A 19,481-nucleotide genomic window follows, 5' to 3' on the forward strand; every position below is an offset into this window, starting at 1 on the left:
GAAAAAATTTCAAGGTGTAGCTTTCGGCCCAAAGCGTATCAGGAAGCTAGCGTGAAGAGTAGAGCCAACAGCGGCGTAGCATCGCGCTGGTGCGCGAGGTGACACTGGAGTAAAACCGCAGGCGTGTCTGAGCGCATGAAGAACAGATCAGGTAGGTTTAGCTTGACTCTCAGTCCCACTGTGACCACACCTCGGCGTGGCAGGCACAAGCTGATAGGGTAGATAACACAATAAATGTAAGAACCCTTAGTGAAGTACCCCTATGCGGCCCTTGAAGTATAAACCCTTTTGGTCCACTCTGTGGCAGCAGTGCATTCACGACCCCAGAAAACTCCCGGTCCTGCGAACTGAGAATTGCGTCTGCGACAGCAGGGAGGAACTTCTGAAGAGGTCGCGCTGGAAAGCAGGCGAGCGTGTCGCAGGCGAAAGCTAAAAGTATTGCAGAAACATTTCTTTCATTACCGAAACATGAACTTGGTTGTAAAAATGTGTTTGCTGGGAAAATTGTCATGCTGTGCGTCGTATTCACCGGTTTAGCTTATCTCTTAAAATACGGCAGTTTTCATATTATGTGTAGAGTGTAATGGGCTTGATAAGTGATAATTAGAAAGATTGCTACGCTCTATATGACAATTTCACAGTGGCGAGTTTCTGCACTAATTTCTTTCAGTTTGAACAGATGTTTAAATCTGCGACAGCAAGCGCTGGGCAGCTTTCTCACTACGGTTTCAGCAAGAGACTGAATTACATTCACGTATTATCGTACTTTTCAGATAGACAAAACATTCACTACTTAAGGGCCTAATTATTTTGTTTAAGCTGCATGATGCAATTGCAAATTTTAATCTGAGCATGACGAGTGAAGTCCATGCGAAATTCCCGGTGCTAGTACCAATTATGATTCATCAGTCCCACGAATCTTGTAAAAACTACAATGGCGTTTCGCTTCATATCGTCCTAGACTTCTAAACCCGAACTTTTGGAAGTTCGTCGCTTCATTGCTAGTGTATTGCTTGATATATTATAAGGACACACAACTCGAAAACTGTGCTAGATTCCTGCCAATCAGAGATCACCACTTGGTTAAATTTCGCGTTGTCGAGGTCTCAAAAGTAAATATTTATTAGGATAGCGAATATATGAGAATATTTCCTTGGACAGTACACTTTTATATGCAAGTAATACCCGCTTTTTCATGCAATACACCTGAAGAGTTCCTTTAACGTTATGTGCTCCATCAGAATTCTCTCTCTCTCTCCCTCCTTTTATATATATATATATATATATATATATATATATATATATATATATATATATATATATATATATATATATATATATATATATATATATATATATATATATATATATATTCTTAATAAAAATGGCAATGGCATAATTTTAGTACACTGTCTAGTGCATACCCCTTGCATTGTTCAGCTAGCCGAAGCGTTGTGTTGGTTTTGTACGGCCCGAAAACGGAATGGGGCTCCAGTTCGCAATTTATATGGTAGGCAACCTGATTTCATTGAAATGGGTGCTATCTGCACTCGGTAGAGGGTTCTGTTATGAGTCCCCGCTAATTAAAGTACGACGCAGTTTGACACATCAGTGAGGCATAGAATGCGCACATTACCATCGTTTATATTGCGATAGCAATTACATGGACAATACAAACGAATTTTTGCCGTCGGAATTTGCGTGGTTGTCGCCGTGATGTCCCGGAATAATTCCAAGGACTATAACACCATGGTCGCGCGTCGTAGGCTGTGTGTTCGACCGAAAGCGCCCGACGTAAACAGACGATGGCGGCTCAATATGGCGGGCGCGAAGGAAGAAAGGGGACAGCAAACGCGCCGTTTTCTGTCGCGAGAAAGGCCTTGGGAGATGGGAGGGAAGGGTAGGCGTTGTGCAGCAACTGCGGATTTCGCGACCGGCCGCTCGGGGAACTGATGATCGCGGCTCGTACGCACGTGCCATATATGGAGGCAGGCCGGGACGTAGCGCGGGAGGGGGGGGGGGTGGGGCGGCTTCGACTTCGCCAACAAGTGCGTGCTTGGTGGCCGCGCGCCGTTTCTAGACAATGACCTGCAGACGGCTCACACATTTCTACGCACTGTGTGCTCACCGCTCTTGCGTTGAAGCGGTAGACAGCGCTAAGGTCACTTCGCTCGCTGCTGCTGCCGTGCTTGCTCGCACCAGCGTTTTGTTAGCGAGTATCCGCACTCGTCGAGTGTCATGTGTTCTTGTTTCGTTGTGTGCGCTGACACTATATGGTTGTTAGTTGAGTTAGTAGGCAAATGTTTCTAAGTTGATGCGGCCAATAAAACTAATATCCTTCGCATAGTTGTGTCTCAATTCGCTATAACTAAAGTGCGACATTTTGAGCACCGTTAAGTGTATAACGTTCGCGCAATCATTTTCGTAATATTATGGCAAACGTGCAAGTAACAGTAGCCACTGAGCACGGTGATTTAACGTATTATTCTTTAAACAATTTCCGTGTTTAATTCTGAAATTGCTAGTGCAGTAAATGCGATAGCCCACGGGTACCGCATTAACTTTGCAAGGATATATTTTTGCATTGTGTGGCCGGGAGGAAGCGTATAAGACAAACATACAAATCTAATTTATACATGGGACGTGCACTAGCAAACATGCAGGGGTATATAAACAGCTGCAGCGGACACCCTGCTACCCGTATTGTTTCTAGCGATACTGCCAAATACTAGGATCGTAAGCGGGACACGTTTCCGTCACTTCGTAAATGCGCAGACGACGACGTAAATTCAACAGGGATATTTGAATTGATAACGTCGCTCATTCTTCGTATGCATCGGTGTAACGCGAGAGCCGTTTTGCGTGCAAGCGTGCCCCGTCTGTGGAAACGGCGAGAACGTGTACACGCCGCGGTGGCTTAGGGCCAATGGTGTTGCGCTATGAAGCACGCAGTCGCGGGATGAATTTCCGGTTGCGGCAGCCACATTTCGACCAGGCGAAACGCGAAAATGCCCGTGTCTGGTGCCTTGGGGCAGGTTAACGATTACTGGTGGTCAAATGTAATCCGCAGACCCCCACTGGGGCGTGCTTCATAATCGAATCGTGCTTTTCGCACGTAAGGGCGAAAATTCAATTCGCACTTAATTCAATTCAATTAGCACTTAGCATTCAATTAAATTTAAATAGGATTCTGTGTGTCACCACGAGGGAAGCAAGCGCCGGAGCAGGAAGGCACCTGGAGTTCAAGAGAATTTCGTGCTGGAGAAATTACGGAGGAGCGCGTTAAGCGGATGGATGGACGGATGCTATGAATGTCCCCTATGGAATGGGGCGGTGGCTTGCGCCACCAAGTTCTTGTTATTATATTGCCTAATATCCTACCTATCCTAAAAAGAAGAAAGAGAAAAAACGCGAACAATTCCCATCACCGCCTTTCGGAGCCCCTATAGGGAACTTTGTTTTTGTACGCCTCCGTTGCTTGTCGTTTCCCTACTTTCACCAGTCTTCCAATGGCCTCTTACTAATCTCCTCTGCGGACATGTTTACTTTCCCCCAGCGCTCACTAAACCCAAGGGCTTCAAGCAGGCCAGAGGTGCCTAAATCGATCGCTAGGCATATACCTTCACATTCTAATAAAACGTGTTCCATCAGTTCCTTATCGCTTGCACTGCTACGAAAGTCGCTTTTCCGCCGCCTTCCGTGAGTCACGCTCCATATTTAGCTCATTTTTAGCTCTTCGACCGGTTTCACAAGCTCCTCCTGGAAATGCTTCTTATTAATTATTCTAGCGTCGACATCACAGCGTCTGCCGATCAACTCGATTTCCTCGCCAATCTCGTGCTTCTCCTCGTCTCTTTTGAGAACACAACGCACACTGCACTCTTTATCACCTTCCTTGCCATGTGTTGCGCTCGGCTTACTTCAATATAAACACGGAAGCTATTCCAGCACGTGCCTACAATGAAAGGCCGATACGGAAAGAACATAAATCGTTCATATACACAAAATTAAATGTCCTGAAGGTTTTAAAGGCAATAAGTGCCGCACAGATTTAAGGTATGGCATGCTTTCGAACGTGTTCAAACACGCGGCCATTCTCTGATTGTCCTACCAAAGCAGTGTTCCTGATACAAATGCACACACTAAAACCAATAATTGGTAATAGTCTTGCCATTTCGAAACAATATTTAAAGGCTATAAATACTTAACATGCCACACGGTTCCACGTGTCGGAGTACGTGGCACGAAAGGACGCTCTGATTGTTCTGCAAAATCAGATACACGAAACACACACGCGCACACGAAAAACAAAAGAAAAAAATCTATCAATCCCCTACTTCAGCGCAAGAAATGAGCAACTGAAAAAGCAGAAGCAAGCTCAGAGCGTGTGCAAACACAAACACACACACACACACACACACACACACACACACACACACACACACACACACACACACACACACACACACACAGACTTCTTTTTCGTAGCCGCCATGGAGCAAGTGCAAATTTGTGGTGTTTGTAAAGTTCGGACAACAAATAAATCTGCAAATCCGGTGGCATAATTGTTCATGTTCTTCATGTCTTATATTCTCTGACAGCGCGCATCGGAGTGCTCTCGCAGGTTAGTGTCTGGCTTCCTTTTTAATCCACGATGCACTGAAGATCCACGGTCATTTTGCTCTCCTTTTCCTATGTATCTTTTTTTTAAAGCACCAGCTTTGAGGCCAAACCCGAGAGGCGCGTCAGCTGTCGTCCGCCATTTCGCTTTGCCGAGATAAGCAAACCGCAACGTGCTTTCTGGACGCGCGTTAGATCGGAGCCACGAGCGAAACGCGACGGATCGGACATCTCAAGTGAGCGCACTCTCACCGCCGGTCAGGCACAAGCGACAGACAAGGCGAGTAGTCAAATCGAGCTGCGCTCCCGCTATTGTGAGCCGCTGCAAACATACCGAGATAACAGAGCACAACACTTCGCGGCGCTGGCGTCAGTCCAAGCCAGTCCAGGCCACGCTGAGGAGCGTTCGTGTTAAGCGTGCTGACGGCTGTACTTCTAGTTAGCATTTCAACGTATGTAATGATTTAATGAAGAAAATAAATCGGACGGTTGCTCGGGTAGCTGTATGAAGTGTATTTTATTATGTCTAGGTAATAAATCACACTGGAGACAAAGCATGGAGGAAAACAAATCATTGGAGTTAAAATATGCGTAATGAGAGCTTGTTATTTCAAATGATACTGACCATTTAGCAATAATATAAAGTATATACCGCACATCAACAACGCGAAAAGTCCGACATGTCGCACATTCAATGCACAAACGGGCACCAAAACAAAACAGCGCAGATGTGCTGTAAGAATAATCGTGGACTAGATTGAATGGCAAAGCAATGCGTAGTCAACTCTTAGAACAACAAAATTGTTCGAGTGATTCATAAAAGGTATCGTTATCGTTAACATGGAGGGAACCACATTTAAAACAGGAAATGTATTCCATTACCGAGAGCTTTTCCTTAAAGGAGACAACCTATAGCATGGCAGCCGACCAGCGGGCCGCTGCATATGGTTTTCACTCAAAATATGGCACTGTGAGAAGCCCGTAGCTCATCCCATATATCAAAGTTGGATGGCGTCGCAGTCATCCTGAATCACTGACGACAGGAGTCCCGTGATCGCAGCAAGTGAACACGCTCAAACGACACGTACAGAAAGTATGATTAGCCGCCGTGGTTGCTCAGTGGCTATGGTGTTGGGCTGCTGAGCACGAGGTCGCGGGATCGAATCCCGGCCATGGCGGCCGCATTTCGATGGGGGTGAAATGCGAAAACACCCGTGTACTTAGCTTTAGGTGCACGTTAAAGAACCCCACCTGGTCGAAATTTCCGGAGTCCTCCACTACGGCGTGCCTCATAATCAGAAAGTGGTTTTGGCACGTAAAACCCCATAATTGATTTTTTTTTAGAGAGTATGATTGCTGAAATGCCGTTCAAGATATGCATGGCGTCCACTGACCACAGGCGCCTCAACGGCGCGCCGGGAGAGGGAGATCATGCAGGCAGCGTAGCGACAACGCACATGCCGCATTCCGGCGAGGCCAGTGGCCAAAAAAAAGCCGTCAGAGGGAGGAGAGGCGGCGATACCGTCCGCAACTTGCGCGCAGTCTCCGTGCTTCGGGTCGCCACTGAATCAGTCGTGCGTCTGTGCCTGCCTGCGCGCTGACCAATGACAAAACCCCGCTAGCAAGTGCGTGAGAGCGCTGGTGCAACGAAACTACGTTCACACGGACACGCCCATGAAAGCTTTCATGCGTAAGCTTCCACGAAAGTAGCAGCGACATACACACATAGATTAAATGGCGCGTGCTCACACAGGTGCACATAGACTCAATGGACATGCGCGCGCATTCCTTCCGGTCGCACACGCACCCAAACAAAGCACATTATTTTTATATCATAAAGTGAGACCGCTTCACAGTATTCTCATGTTATTCTCAACTTGTATCGAGTTGCTAAAGAAAGCGCTAGCGCCACATTAGAGGCACCTCCTTCGCTGCGTGCAACATCTAATTCGATGGCCGAAATGTTCAGGCTTACCTGTTTCCCGCAGCATCGCCTGACATTCTGGAATAATATTGCTCTTGCGCGCTGGGACCAAAATAATTATACTACGGGGTTTTTCCGTGCCAAAACGACGATGTAATTATGAGGCACGCCGTAGTGGGGTACCAAGGAAATTTGGGCCGTGCAGCTGGAGTTCTTTACCGTGCGGCTAAATCTAAATATACACGATGTCCGCATTTCGCCCACTCGAAATGTGGTGGCCATGACCGTGACTCGGTCCACGACCTTGTGTTTAGCAGCCCAACACGAAAGCCACTAAGCAACCTTGTGGGTCAACACACTCGGTGGAAGGCGTCCGTAAGAGCACAAGTAAACGCCATAACTCCGAAGGCAGGTACCACTACCTATAGTGATCGCGCATGGAAAATCGTTTCGCCACATTTCACCTAAGGTGACTTAAGCAAGGTTTTATCCACGTTAAACACCGGTGAACGAGGCTCGTCGGGCGTCTATGAATGACGTTCCTGCTGCGCGGCCATGATGTGTCCGTGGGCCTAAAATCGCGGCTGCATGCGATTGTCGAGGAGGTGGTCGACATGTCCGTCGTGTGCGGCGTGCTGAGAAAGAAAGCTGTCGTTGGTGTCACAGTGACGCCAAAGCCTTGTAGAAACGGCCACTGTTTATCAAAAGTGGTATCTGATAGTTGAAGTACAGGAAAAAATAAACAACTGCGGAGGCGTAAAAACCCGACAGGGCCTATTTCATGCGACTGCCGCACTAGCCTCTATTTTACTTCATTTAGATATGAGATTTCTCGTGAGCAGAAATCTCCGTTTGCGGCAGGTTTTCGTAGGTGTGCAAGTGTAGGCCAATTCACGCTTTTCTATGCGAAACCTTTCTTTGCCACTATGACAGTATCTATCTATCTATCTATCTATCTATCTATCTATCTATCTATCTATCTATCTATCTATCTATCTATCTATCTATCTATCTATCTATCTATCTATCTATCTATCTATCTATCTATCTATCTATTTATCTATCTATCTATCTATCTATCTATCTATCTATCTATCTATCTATCTATCTATCTAGCCGCCAACGTGTTGGCGCTCTCATGGTCGTTTCGCTAATTTCATGCGTACGAAAAATGGCATAGCATGACAAGAATGTATCACGAACATAAATGATGTGTCACGACATGAATCTGATGATATGCGTATCATGTATGTCATGAAGGAGCTTGATACGTATTCGTGCTCTCGTGATCATTTCGTTAACTTGGTACGCCCTCCCCTCACTGTTTTGCATAACATTGATTCCCACAGGGCGTGGGATCTGCCGGCGTTTTCCTCGTTGGGTAAGCTTAGAAATGCTAACGCATTTAAACGTGAGCCGTTCACCGGCATGTGCTCTTCTCCACTCAAGGGTGCGGATTGCAAATCACCGGAAACAGGTTCCGGCTTGTTTCGGACGAGAGGCGACGCGCATCACGTAAACGCTGTCGCATAAGCATTAGCGCCATGCGCTAAAAACCTGATACGGTACTGTAGCATTCACGTAAACGTGTCTTGAGAGCAGAACGCTACCTCAGTCGCGGCCGCGTTTACCGCATCCTAGTGCATGGTGAGAGCCCGCGAGGGTGACAGCTCGTACATGAAATATTTGTGTAAGAACTGGTGCCGGCGAACGGAACGCAGGGCAACCTCACGATACGGGCCCAGTAGCCCCAGGTCCCACCACGCACCGGTGAAGTTCGTTGTAGTCAAGGTTGTTTCGTACTGGTTCCAACTAGAATTGTTTTACAGCGAAACTGTTTATTCGGACCTCGTGCCGTCGGTGTTGCACTTCGCTGAAAAGGGCCGCGTGACCTAGCGGGAGAGGAAAAGGGGAGCTCAATAAGAGAAAAGGTTTGGAGTGACTCGTTTTCCCCGCGAGAATGCTATCTTATAAGTGAATCTTGTACGGTTTTAAGACGGCAAGCTGGGCGAGTTGGTGATTGAACATATTCCTATGGGTGGGAAGCGCAACCCCGACGAAGGACGAGAGGCAGTACGCTCGTGTTGTGTACTCGCTCGTGTCGTGTACTTCCTCTCGTCCTTCGTCCGGGTTGCGCTGCCCACCCATAGGAACATGTTCTTGTACGGTTGTCACACGGTGCATTATCGGCGATCGAGCCTCATTGGCATTGAATTTATCGACGATTGAGTCCACCCTGCCACGAAAGAAATAAATGTTATGCTGGCGGTTTGTGGCGAGCAAATAGCACCCAGCGATTGAAACGCGACACTAGGAGCACATGGTTAAAAATTATGGGGTTTTACGTGCCAAAACAACTTTCTGATTATAAGGCACGCGGTAGTGGAGGAATCCGGAAATTTCGACCACCTGGGGTTCTTTAACGTGCACCTACATCTAAGTACACGGGTGTTTTCGCATTTCGCCCCCATCGAAATGCGGCCGCCATGGCCGGGATTCGATCCCGCGACCTCGTGCTCAGCAGCCTAACACCATAACAACTGAACAACCAAGGCTGCTAGGAGCGCACGATTGCCGGCACTTCTTGCGCCAGCAAGGAATGCCCGCCAGCCACGTCAATCGTCAAACCAGTCCAACCAGTCTTCAAAACGACTGCAGTGCTCACATCTCCAGTTGTGGGCTTGTGCCCAATTTACGGAGCATTAAATTAGTGATTCTGCACATTCTATCCCAGCTAAAACTATGGGGAGACCACGAGTAATGCGTACCCCTGAGGAAGAAGCTGCCTACCGCAGGCGTCAGCAAGAGTTGGCTTGTGAATGGGCTCGTCGTCCTAGAGCCATCTCGGAGCTGCACAACGGAGATGCCGAGTTTAAATGGTAGCGCTCCTAAAGCATGACCACCTCTCGAAGCACGGAAAAGAGAAAATGAGCTGAAAGAATGGTGACACATAGGATTTACAACATAGACTGCTTCCAAAGTTGACTTGCATGGTGTAACACTCAATGCTTTAAAACAGCTTCGCTGTTCGACCATCTTGACGGACTGTAAGGAGCGGTGATGTTTTTTTTTTTTATATCATGTGCGCTCCTGCTGAAGAAATGCAATTTGGCGCCTAGGAGTTCAAACAAGTTCTGAGTCGCACAGCATACCTGTGCCATCTATGAGTTTTCAAAATTTTCACACTACTGAATTCCCTTTTTGTATATAAAGTGATATCAGGTGATTCCGTGTTCTTGTTCCGTCACTTGGTTAATGAGGTAAAATCCTATTTTTATGCTTTTTATTCCATGCTGATGGAGTGAATATATTGGGCTATTGAGTTTTGATAGGTATTCAAACATAAAAACCCTTCCCTATTCAGGCTCGTTTAAGTTTGCAGTAGTTGGTTTTGCGCTGGTTGTCCCCGCTTAGTTCGCGATGCAAGGAGATGCAGCGCAAAGGTAACTTAATTCGCCCCTTCAGCCGAGCTTTCTCACTACAGTGTTTTTCAGTGAGTTTGCGCTGTCATCAAGTGAGATGCGTTGATGTGCGCTTCTACGATTGTGACACGATGCTTATTCATTTATTTAGTCACCAATATTTACAAGTTTCAACGGAAATCTACTGTCCTTACTTGGGATAGCTATGTAATAATGTGCTATCGGAATCGATATACTGCACCTTTCAGGCGAAGCTGCGGCTTTTTTGTTTTCGACAAGAGTGCTTACCTCGAAACTGCGGCGCATGGTCAAGCCCGTTGAGTGCCCAGCAGCCCCCAGCGATTCGGGGAACTGTTAACAACAGCGCATTTATCGCATCACTTTCAGAAAGCTTGAACTCCACTCCTGTCTCGTACACCGATCAGCACGCCGTTCAAAAGGCCATCGCACTTTACATCGGCTGCACGAGTATGGGTAAGCAGGCATGCTTCCGTCAAAGCACTATTCCGAAATGTTTTGTGCAAGGGTGGGGCGTTGCTTAGGAGGACGAAATGTTGATGTGCCTCTCATGAAAATTGCTGCGTTGTATTGACCTATATGTGTTTACTTCGCTGAATAAACTATCAGAACACTGTAAAGTTTGCTCAACGGGTATTATCTGCTCATCTGCTACACAACAGATACTGTATATTATTCCAAATCTTATCTTGGTGGAATGAATTGAGCGTACTGAACCCTGTAAAATTATTTTTCTCAAAGACGCATATGAATTTTTCACTGCTTTGCACGTATAAATTTGTGATAAAAATTTACGTTGTCCTTGCTTCTAGGGAGCATAAAGTATCAAAAATGCCTGCACAGCTTTCTCTCAGAATTAACCCTAAACTGTTTCCACTTCTATGTGATTTCCCCTGTTATGATGTGTCAAAATAGGTTGCGTGCACTGAAGCACAATAGAAACGCCATGCGATGCAGCAGTTTTCATGTCTCAAGCTTGTCTCAAGCTTAAAGAACAAACATTGCAAAAGCGCTAATCATGCGGAAACGTAACTGGGCAATAGAGGAGTTTTGTCAGTTAGCTGCTGCGGCGTTTAGCCAGGGGACTGCCTGTACAAAAAAATTATTGAGAAGGCATGGAATTATTGGTCAATGTTGAGTTTTTCATTGAGGAATTGGGAAAATTTTGTTGGAGAATTGCTGGGCTGACTGCTTAGTGGTTTTGAATATTGGCCACTGAAATTTAATTGAAATACCATTGGGTGTCTCAATGTTGAATAATTGTTAAGTTACCATTGAAATTCCATTGCGCTTAGACGGCTCGTTGTGTTCATTTTGTTGAATGGTTGTTGGGTTACCATTTATGCTGCATTGAACTGACGTTGTAGTAGTTCTCTTGACCTGTTGTTGAGTTATTGTTGTCACAGCACTGAAAAGGACCCTGTGGCCCAGTTGAGATGGCATTGAGATTTCAGAAGTGGCCATTGAGATATGATTGACATTTCGTTGGGCTAGTGGATTGTTATTTATATATTGAAATTGCTTTGCAATTCACACCTGCATGCCCCGGTGCCTGCTCATATCTTTCACATACACAGACAAAAGCAAACGAGAGACTGATCAATGTGAAGTACCTTTATTTACACTAAAGATGCGTGCCCATGAAACATTATTACAGTACATAAGGCACCACTACATCGAAGCTGGAGCACTGGGAACCTAGAGCACTGGAACCTGGGCTAGTACGTACAGCACTCTTAACAGTGTAAATACATATAAAAAATCATATGCATATGAATTAAATCAAAACGATCATTGTGGTCTTCACTTGCAACTTAAGTTTATGACTAGAAGGCAAAGCGACTCAAAAGGCAGGGCTTAAGCATACCCTTTTAACAACCACCTTTGAATACATGAACACTTGAAGCTGCTTGCGTGTGAATACACACAAGACATCTGAATACATTACATTAAAATGTTTCGCACACTAACCCACCACAGGAACAGTTACGGCTGACTGTGAGAAGGCAAAATAACAGACTTGAAACAAATGACTTCACGTAAATATATACAAGGTTTAGCACACGTCTTTCACCGCGATTAAAATTTAACGAAGTACCAAAGTAGACTTGTCTGAGCTTTTTGTCTTCGAGATGTATATTTTTCAGGTTGCCAATTATTTTATAAAATAACATCACTCAACTTAGCTATTAATTGGTGAGACATGATTTAGAAAATTGTCGGGCGTGGTGAACACCTGAATCATGTTTCTGACGAGCCAGGTTTGCAAGAACAGTACACCATTTTATATGGTAAGTTAAGGTACATAAGAGTTTGTTGGTGGTATTTCCTCAATTTAGTGAGCTCATTTTCGGTTAATTTTTCTGGACTTACACAAAGCTAATTAGAGCACTTTTGGGGTCTTTTTCACTATACCCAGCAGCTAAGTGGTACCTCAGTAAGTAAAGAGATAAGGCAAGGCTAATACCTTGAACGATAAGAGAAAAAATAATTAATTAGCGCAGAAAATTGGTAGTAACACACGGCTAACACAATTCCAAAGAGCCAAACAGATGGTCACCTGCACTTGCAGAATCAAGTACCCCAGAAATAGTCATAAAGGATGGGAAAAGGTTTCAATGACTGGACAGCCAGATTGTTGAGACAATGAAAAACGCAAATAAATGCGTATACTAAAAACCAATGACCTCAATTGCGCAGGTACAATGTTATAAAATGCTACCAGAATTTTATTGCATTAGATACATAAAAGTAGCATAAAAATTGGGACAAAGCAGTAACAAAGACGGAGGGAGATACAGCACCCGTGTTGAAAAAGAATTACAAGTGATATACATGCATATTTAAGCTCAAGACATTTTTTTCTCCAATATATACAAAGAGAGCCCATGCACTGATGGCATAAAAGACGGTTCCTGCACCTGCAGAAAACAGCACAGTACAAAGCAGCGTCATGACAATCGAAAATTAGAGCTTTGTGTGTTTAAGAAGTACGAATACCTACAGGCATTGACATGTCATGCCTTGAATGGATGAAATTCATAAGTCTTACACAAATGAAGTTACCATCACTCTTATTGGCTTCCTCAGGGGACTTCTTGAAGTTGAACTAGAAAAACGTACATCAGTGTTAAAAACAGAGAAGATAAGGCCCTATAGAGTTCTTCCTGAAATAAACAGCGCAAATAGCTTCATGTATCAATTCTATGGACACTTCGCCAATTCGGTGTACCTTTATATTTGACAACCAGCCAAACAGACGAGAAGGATGTATTAAGGTAGGAACACACATAAACGCTGACTCAACTAGAAGTTTATTCGAGAAGACAAAGATTTTAAACACACTGGCCAATTCACAAAGAAAAAGCCATGGACGCGCAGCAGAAACAGCCCGGCACAACAAAAAAGGACCGAAAGACGTCCTGTAGCATAAACATGTGCGTCAAACATTACCAAAAACATGAAAACTGAAATGTTTGTACTGTAAGTGATACTAACGAGAAGTACTGCAGCAACTCTTTCCCACTAAGGGTCACAGAAATCTTTCTTATCAATTTTTGTTCGTGATCAATAAATAATGCTTCGATAAGACCTCTTGTGTTCTGGTCTGTGATGAAACAATCGTTCTTTCTGCTCTACACCACAACACCAGAGGAGTTCCAGAAGCAATTATTATTGATCACAAACGATACAAATACTTAACCAAGTTATCTGTTCCCTTAGTGGGAAAAAGTTGCACTCCTCAAAAGAGTATTTCTCGTTGGGTAGTATCACTTATCGGACAAACCTTTCGCTTTTTGGAAAGATTTGTCCGGTAGTTCTCGTTTTTCACGCACGTTTATTCTACATGACATGGCTTTTCATATTTCTTTCTTGTCGCACGTGGCGGTTTACGCCACGCATGAACGGCTTTTTGCCTTTGCAAGGTTGACCAGTGTCTTTAATACCTCTCTCATCAAAAGTAGGCATTAGTTGAGCATGCGCTCGTGTGTGCTCCTACCTATTTCTTCGTCCGCCTCTCTTCGTGCTGCTGCTTACAGTACGCACGTATCACTTGGTTAGGCTGGTAAACATTCTCACAAACAAAAGTAAATGCCTCCCCTCAAAAGGTAGCCCATCCTTTACTACTAAACGCCAAAGCAAATCAAAAGTAAGCCTTCACAGCGTCCATGCGGCAGCTAGTACACCACAGAGCAGCACAAAAAATAGTTGAAAATCTCACTTGATGGAGAGTGGCAACAGAGATGCGAGCTTGCTAGTGAATCAGCCACATATCAACGGGTGTCTATTGCACGACGCCAAGGTGCTCTTGATATAGAACACTTTAGAACACTTTAGCACCTGTGAATTTGCTGCATGCGTAACCTGTGAGAAGAGAATGCGGACAGAAAATGAGATTACGCGGATTAAGAATCTGCCACACACTGCATATAACTACGCACGAAATAGAAGTACACACTACACTGGCAACTAAAAATTTGCGACTCTTTACGAGTGCCGTCGAGAAAAGGAAGAAATGGGTTGCTACGGTAAATGTTAGCTAAAACACGCACAGCGATGTTTCACAGCGGGGAAAAATATTCCCGGCTCTCTCGCAGAACCAAAGACCACCGACAGTGCATAGCCGATACCAAGTAGATATAGAATCTTTGGGTAGAAGTCCAGCAGAACCAATGACCTAAAGATATGGCGAGAGCGATGCGAGCGTGAGCATGCCTGTACGAGTGAGAACATGTACCGCTTCTTTGAAGCTTCTTTGAAGCTTTGAAGCGGTGTGGCTCCGATCATACCACGCGATTTGGGCGCAGAACGTCGCGTACATGCCCTTGCGCATTTTGCGCGGTAGCGTAGCAGTAAGCTAGCTTCATGCACGCGTCATTCTTCGCCGCGCAAATGGTGCTCGAGTGCGACGCTTAGCTCGAGGCGACAACGCGTCGATTGGCGCTCCTTTCGCTTATGCAAGCAACGCGCATTCGGATCGGTCCAACTCAAAGAGGCAGCCGAGAATGGTGGCATGTTTCGGTTATCGCCTATTAAAATTGCACCGTACGCCTTCAACGGCAACCCGCCGCGCTAGATAAAGATGCTTACTGCGGTAGTTTTGGCGGTGATAGGCGAAAGACGAGCCCGTCGGCGGCTGTGTTCTTTGGCGACGTCGTCACCACACCTCTGTTCATTTGCGTTGTGTATTCGTGTACAGTTACTGCGCGGAACTTGTGACTAATCGGTTGGCCGTTCTTTGCAAATCCCAAAGAGGCGAAATATATTTTGCGGTGCGCCGCATCATTAGCCGCAACCTAATTCGAGGCGCGCTTAACCGCTACGGCATAAAAGGTGATCACACTAACCGTGTGGTATACGATGACCTACCACGGATTTTAAAAAAATAATTCCGATGTGCTACGTGCCAAACCAACGATCTGATTATGAGGCATGTCGTAGTTGGGGACACCGTATTAATTTTGACTTCCTGGAAATTTTCACGTGCATACAATGCATATTGCGCGAGCGCTTTTGCATTCCGCTCCTTTGGAATGCGGCCGCTGCAGGGATCGTATCCACGACCTCGAGCCCCAAATCGCCACGGCGGCCGCCATAGTTACGAAATGCGTAAGCGTGACGTGCAACACTGCCTTCCGGTACGAGTGTGGTACAAGCGTAGCAGAGCTGCACACCTGCTGCACAATCATTTGTCGCGGTTCTCCTAAGCTCGTAGATCCTGCCGAAATACCTTGAAAGGCAGCGCTCCTCTCACGTATCGAAACGCGATAGATAACAACCGCTTACACGGCCCACGTGAGCCCCTATGAAAGATTACGTACCACTGTACAAAATTATCACCGCGCAGAAAAGGCGATCCTTATGTTCGGACTGTGTTCTCTCATACAAATTAAGGAAACGTTATTAGACAGGAACAATTGAAGCAATGCAATTTTACGCACGCAGGACGCCGCTGCCTGTTCGCCTACCATTGTTTCAAACGAAGTGACGGCGGCAGCGAGTTAGTATCGCGCGCTTTTGCTCCGGGGCATGCGGTTTGCTTGAAGAAATTGAACGGCGTGCTTAACATCTCACGCTTGTCAATGTCAAAATAGTAAAAAAGGCTACGTGCTCAAGAAAACGAGATTACTTACCTATCTGCAGAAGTTCGGCTGCGACTCTTTCGGGGTGCCTTCTCTCCAACAGGCATCATGACCTCTGCCGCGCAACTCATCGAAACAACCAGGCTCGCACATCAGTCAAAGACTAGTAGCTGGGTGAGCCAACGACTTCAACAGATAAACGTCCCAGTTATCGCCGTTAAAGCATTTCACTAAGATGTGCCTCATGATGTCCGAAAAGAAAAAAAATACTTTCATCAAAAAGCATGAGGCGTGAACCACCGCACAACTGCGCGAACAGCTGCAACCAAGTAACTGAGTCCGAAAGCCGTTCACAGCTTCACTATCGTATTGAGTTATAAAAACCTTTCAAACACAAAATAACGGCACTGAAAAACCACTAAATAATTAGCAATAATTTCTCATCCACTAACCTCCATAAATTTTTAAGAACAAGCTAATATCTAGCGTAAAAAATAAAAACTACGACCAAAATATGCGACTACGAAACTAGCGGTAACTATGTGTACTGTTGCAAAAGTGCGCGCAAAACGAAGCTACGACGGTTGCCACCGCGTGCGCGCGCGCACACACACATACACACACGCACCCGTACGCTACCTTTACTTTTGTAGCGCCACCTAGAAATGACAGTTACTACTAATTCTGCTATTTTTACAAAAGTAACCCTTTTAAAATAGCTTTTAGCGCCTTCACAGATGACGAAGTGCCAAGTAAGGTGGGATAAAAGTCCGGTACCTGTATTTCTTTCATTCCCCCTTGGTGTTGTTCTATTTAAGTGAACATACGAGACCTGCAGGCGTGCGAGATGAGACGACGACACTTCGGCGAGGCTCAAATAAATCGCGAGTTTCTTGCAAGGCGAGAGTCGGGAGCAGCCGCAGATACAGCGATTACCTGTGATACTGTTGCGGCTGTTGCTGAATCCGAAGCTCTTTGAAGTCAGTGGTTACAGCGGCTGCGCACTGCGATCTCAAAGCGCGTTCGTTCTTTGATCTCTAGTACCACGGACATTGGATAAAAAAAATACATTTGCTTTACGGACAGAGGGTACGTCGCAGGAAATTCGAAGACCTCACACGTGTATGTTTGTAGCGTGTGCGCGCTTGCATCCTACGGTTCCTATGTCCGATGCTCCAATGTAGCGTCGTCGCGTGTCCGAGCCTGTCTTATTGCCGGCCGCGCTGCCGCCGTGTCTACTTTTGGGGAAGTCGACATGCGCGTAGTCACCGTGTTTGTAAAGGAATTTCACGTTCTTCTGCTCCCCGACATGCGCTGATTTTGGATTGTACCAATGGCTATGTCATCTAGTAGTGTATGTTAAAACGACGATGACATTTGTACACCGGCGAAGAAATAAATCGTTATGAACTTGGGCGGTCATGAAGCTAGTCAAACGCTGCAGTTTTTACAGATCGAAAACGGCTACGAAAGCGGGGCGGTCCCCGAGATAGGCGCTTCAAAGCGCCAGCTGTAGCGACAGCACGAGGAAGTGGCACGCGGCGCACGCGTCAAGCTTCTGAGAGCTTACTGGCTTTCGAAAGAGAGGAGTATGCGCTCGCTCGGGGCCTATTGGTTAGTGTACCGGGCTCGACGGCCGACGTTCGATTCCACCCCATTGGTCACACATTATTTTATTTTAATGAAAGCGAGGCGAAAGAAGAACCTACCTGCCGCAAAGTGAGAGGAGTGAGTTTGGAACGCTTCCCAATACATTTTTGGAAAGTCTTCATATGCGAGTCCTAATTATCGTGTACTGGACTCAACTGCTACACAAAAAAATAACAACTAGAAAAATCAGCACAAATTAGCCAATAAATTATTTTTTCAGAACACGCAACGGTAATATTGTTGTGCAAGGGTTGAGTGAGTTCAATTGCTCTTGAAAATTTGTTGAAGCCCGTTGTTTCAACCATTCCCCAACAATATATCAATGGTTATTCAACAGTCATTTTTGTACGGGTGGTTCTAGCCCGTGGCGTAATGTGGTAGCCTAGATTACTGTGCGTTGCTTGTCTGAAGATGTAACTGCTTCTTCGGATAACTAGGGGTCATAGAATTAATGAAATTGGCTCACATTCTTATCTGATACAGATATTCAGCGCTCTGCCGCGTTTCCAGAAATGTTCCACGGATCTGAGAGTTCTCAAAATTTCCAATCACGAGAATCTACGAAATGCCTGTATATGCGATAGCGTAAGCAGCCATGAAAATATTTTTGTAAGCTTCTTCCACAGCGGACCACGTTAACATAACACATGTTAAAACATTAGCGTGAACTCGCATAGCACGATTAATTAAGACATATAAGGGAAGGTCGGCGCAAAACCTGCAGTCAAAATGTATTTTTGACACTGCATTTCAGCAAGGCCTCTCGATATTTACTAATTTATTCAAAACACTGAAATAAAAAAAAAGTCGGATAGCGGCTACCTTTCGTTCAAAACATGTTTTGCGTGAGTTGGTACGTGGGCTTGTTTATAAAGCGTTCTAACGTATTCTACTGCAGTGTTGGGTCTGTGTATTTGCGTCCTGCTCTGTCCGTGTTCTCGCTTCTGCTACTAAAACTCACCCTTTACGCGTAAGTGTACAGCGTAAGGCAGAGCGACACAATCAACCACAGAAGTGCAAGATAACTTTGACTGTATCTCTTGTGGTGTATGTTTACTTATGACTTACTTATGTACTCAATGACATTGATCTGCGCTAAATTGTGACTTCGTGGAGAGTCGTGTGCCTCTAGTGAGATGACGCCGTTCGTATTGTTACGTAAGGATTAAAGAAGAGAAAGAAAGAAGATCGCGAGATGCTGGCTGCTGCGTGTTGTTGATGGTCGGCTATGTTCATCTAAACTGACTCTGCTTCTGTATATTGTAAATGCAGTTTTTCTATACTCTCAACATCGCAGTAACATATTGATGGGAGGTGCGGGACCGCATGGTCAGAAACGGAGCCCCGCAGTGGACGTCACATCAACGTCCCTACCATGAATGAGGGCGAGCACGTGGGATCAACGTCGTTGCCGCCTCGACCGTCACCGTCGCCAGCTACGTGACTGTTCCCTTCGATTATGGTTAAATTATGGGGTTTTACGTGCCGAAACCACTTTCCGATTATGAGACATGCCGTAGTGGAGGACTCCGGCGTTTCGACCACCTGGGGTTCTTTAACGTGCACCTAAATCTAAGTACACGGGTGTTTTCGCATTACGACCCCATCGAAATTCAGCCGCCGTGGCCGGAATTTGATCCCGCGACCTCGTGCTCAGCAGCCCAACACCATAGCCACTGCGCAACCACGGCGGCTCGGTTGTGGTTGTGCAACCCAAGGATCCTGGAACATTCTGTGGCACCGATGGCGCCGGCGTTGAGGAGT

The 19,481-nt window shown here is 45.7% G+C and overlaps 1 protein-coding gene across 15 annotated transcripts in view; it reads left to right on the forward strand.

Annotated features, from left to right (window-relative positions):
* The window catches only part of LOC135898235 (neprilysin-1-like), a 521,227-nt gene that overhangs the window by 272,227 nt on the left and 229,519 nt on the right, over nucleotides 1–19,481 (forward strand). For all 15 annotated transcript variants that reach the window (XR_011514790.1, XR_011514789.1, XR_010563291.1 and 12 more), the window contains exon 14: nucleotides 10,354–10,440. Coding sequence is in view for 10 of the 15 variants with exons in the window: in XM_065427075.1 (XP_065283147.1) it covers nucleotides 10,354–10,440 (87 nt within the window). In the remaining 5 variants the exon portion in view is untranslated. The remainder of the gene's footprint in view (nucleotides 1–10,353; nucleotides 10,441–19,481) is intronic.

The sequence above is a fragment of the Dermacentor albipictus genome, chromosome 5 (assembly GCF_038994185.2).
Source record: "Dermacentor albipictus isolate Rhodes 1998 colony chromosome 5, USDA_Dalb.pri_finalv2, whole genome shotgun sequence".
In the NCBI taxonomy this organism is placed as follows: Eukaryota; Metazoa; Arthropoda; class Arachnida; order Ixodida; family Ixodidae; genus Dermacentor; species Dermacentor albipictus.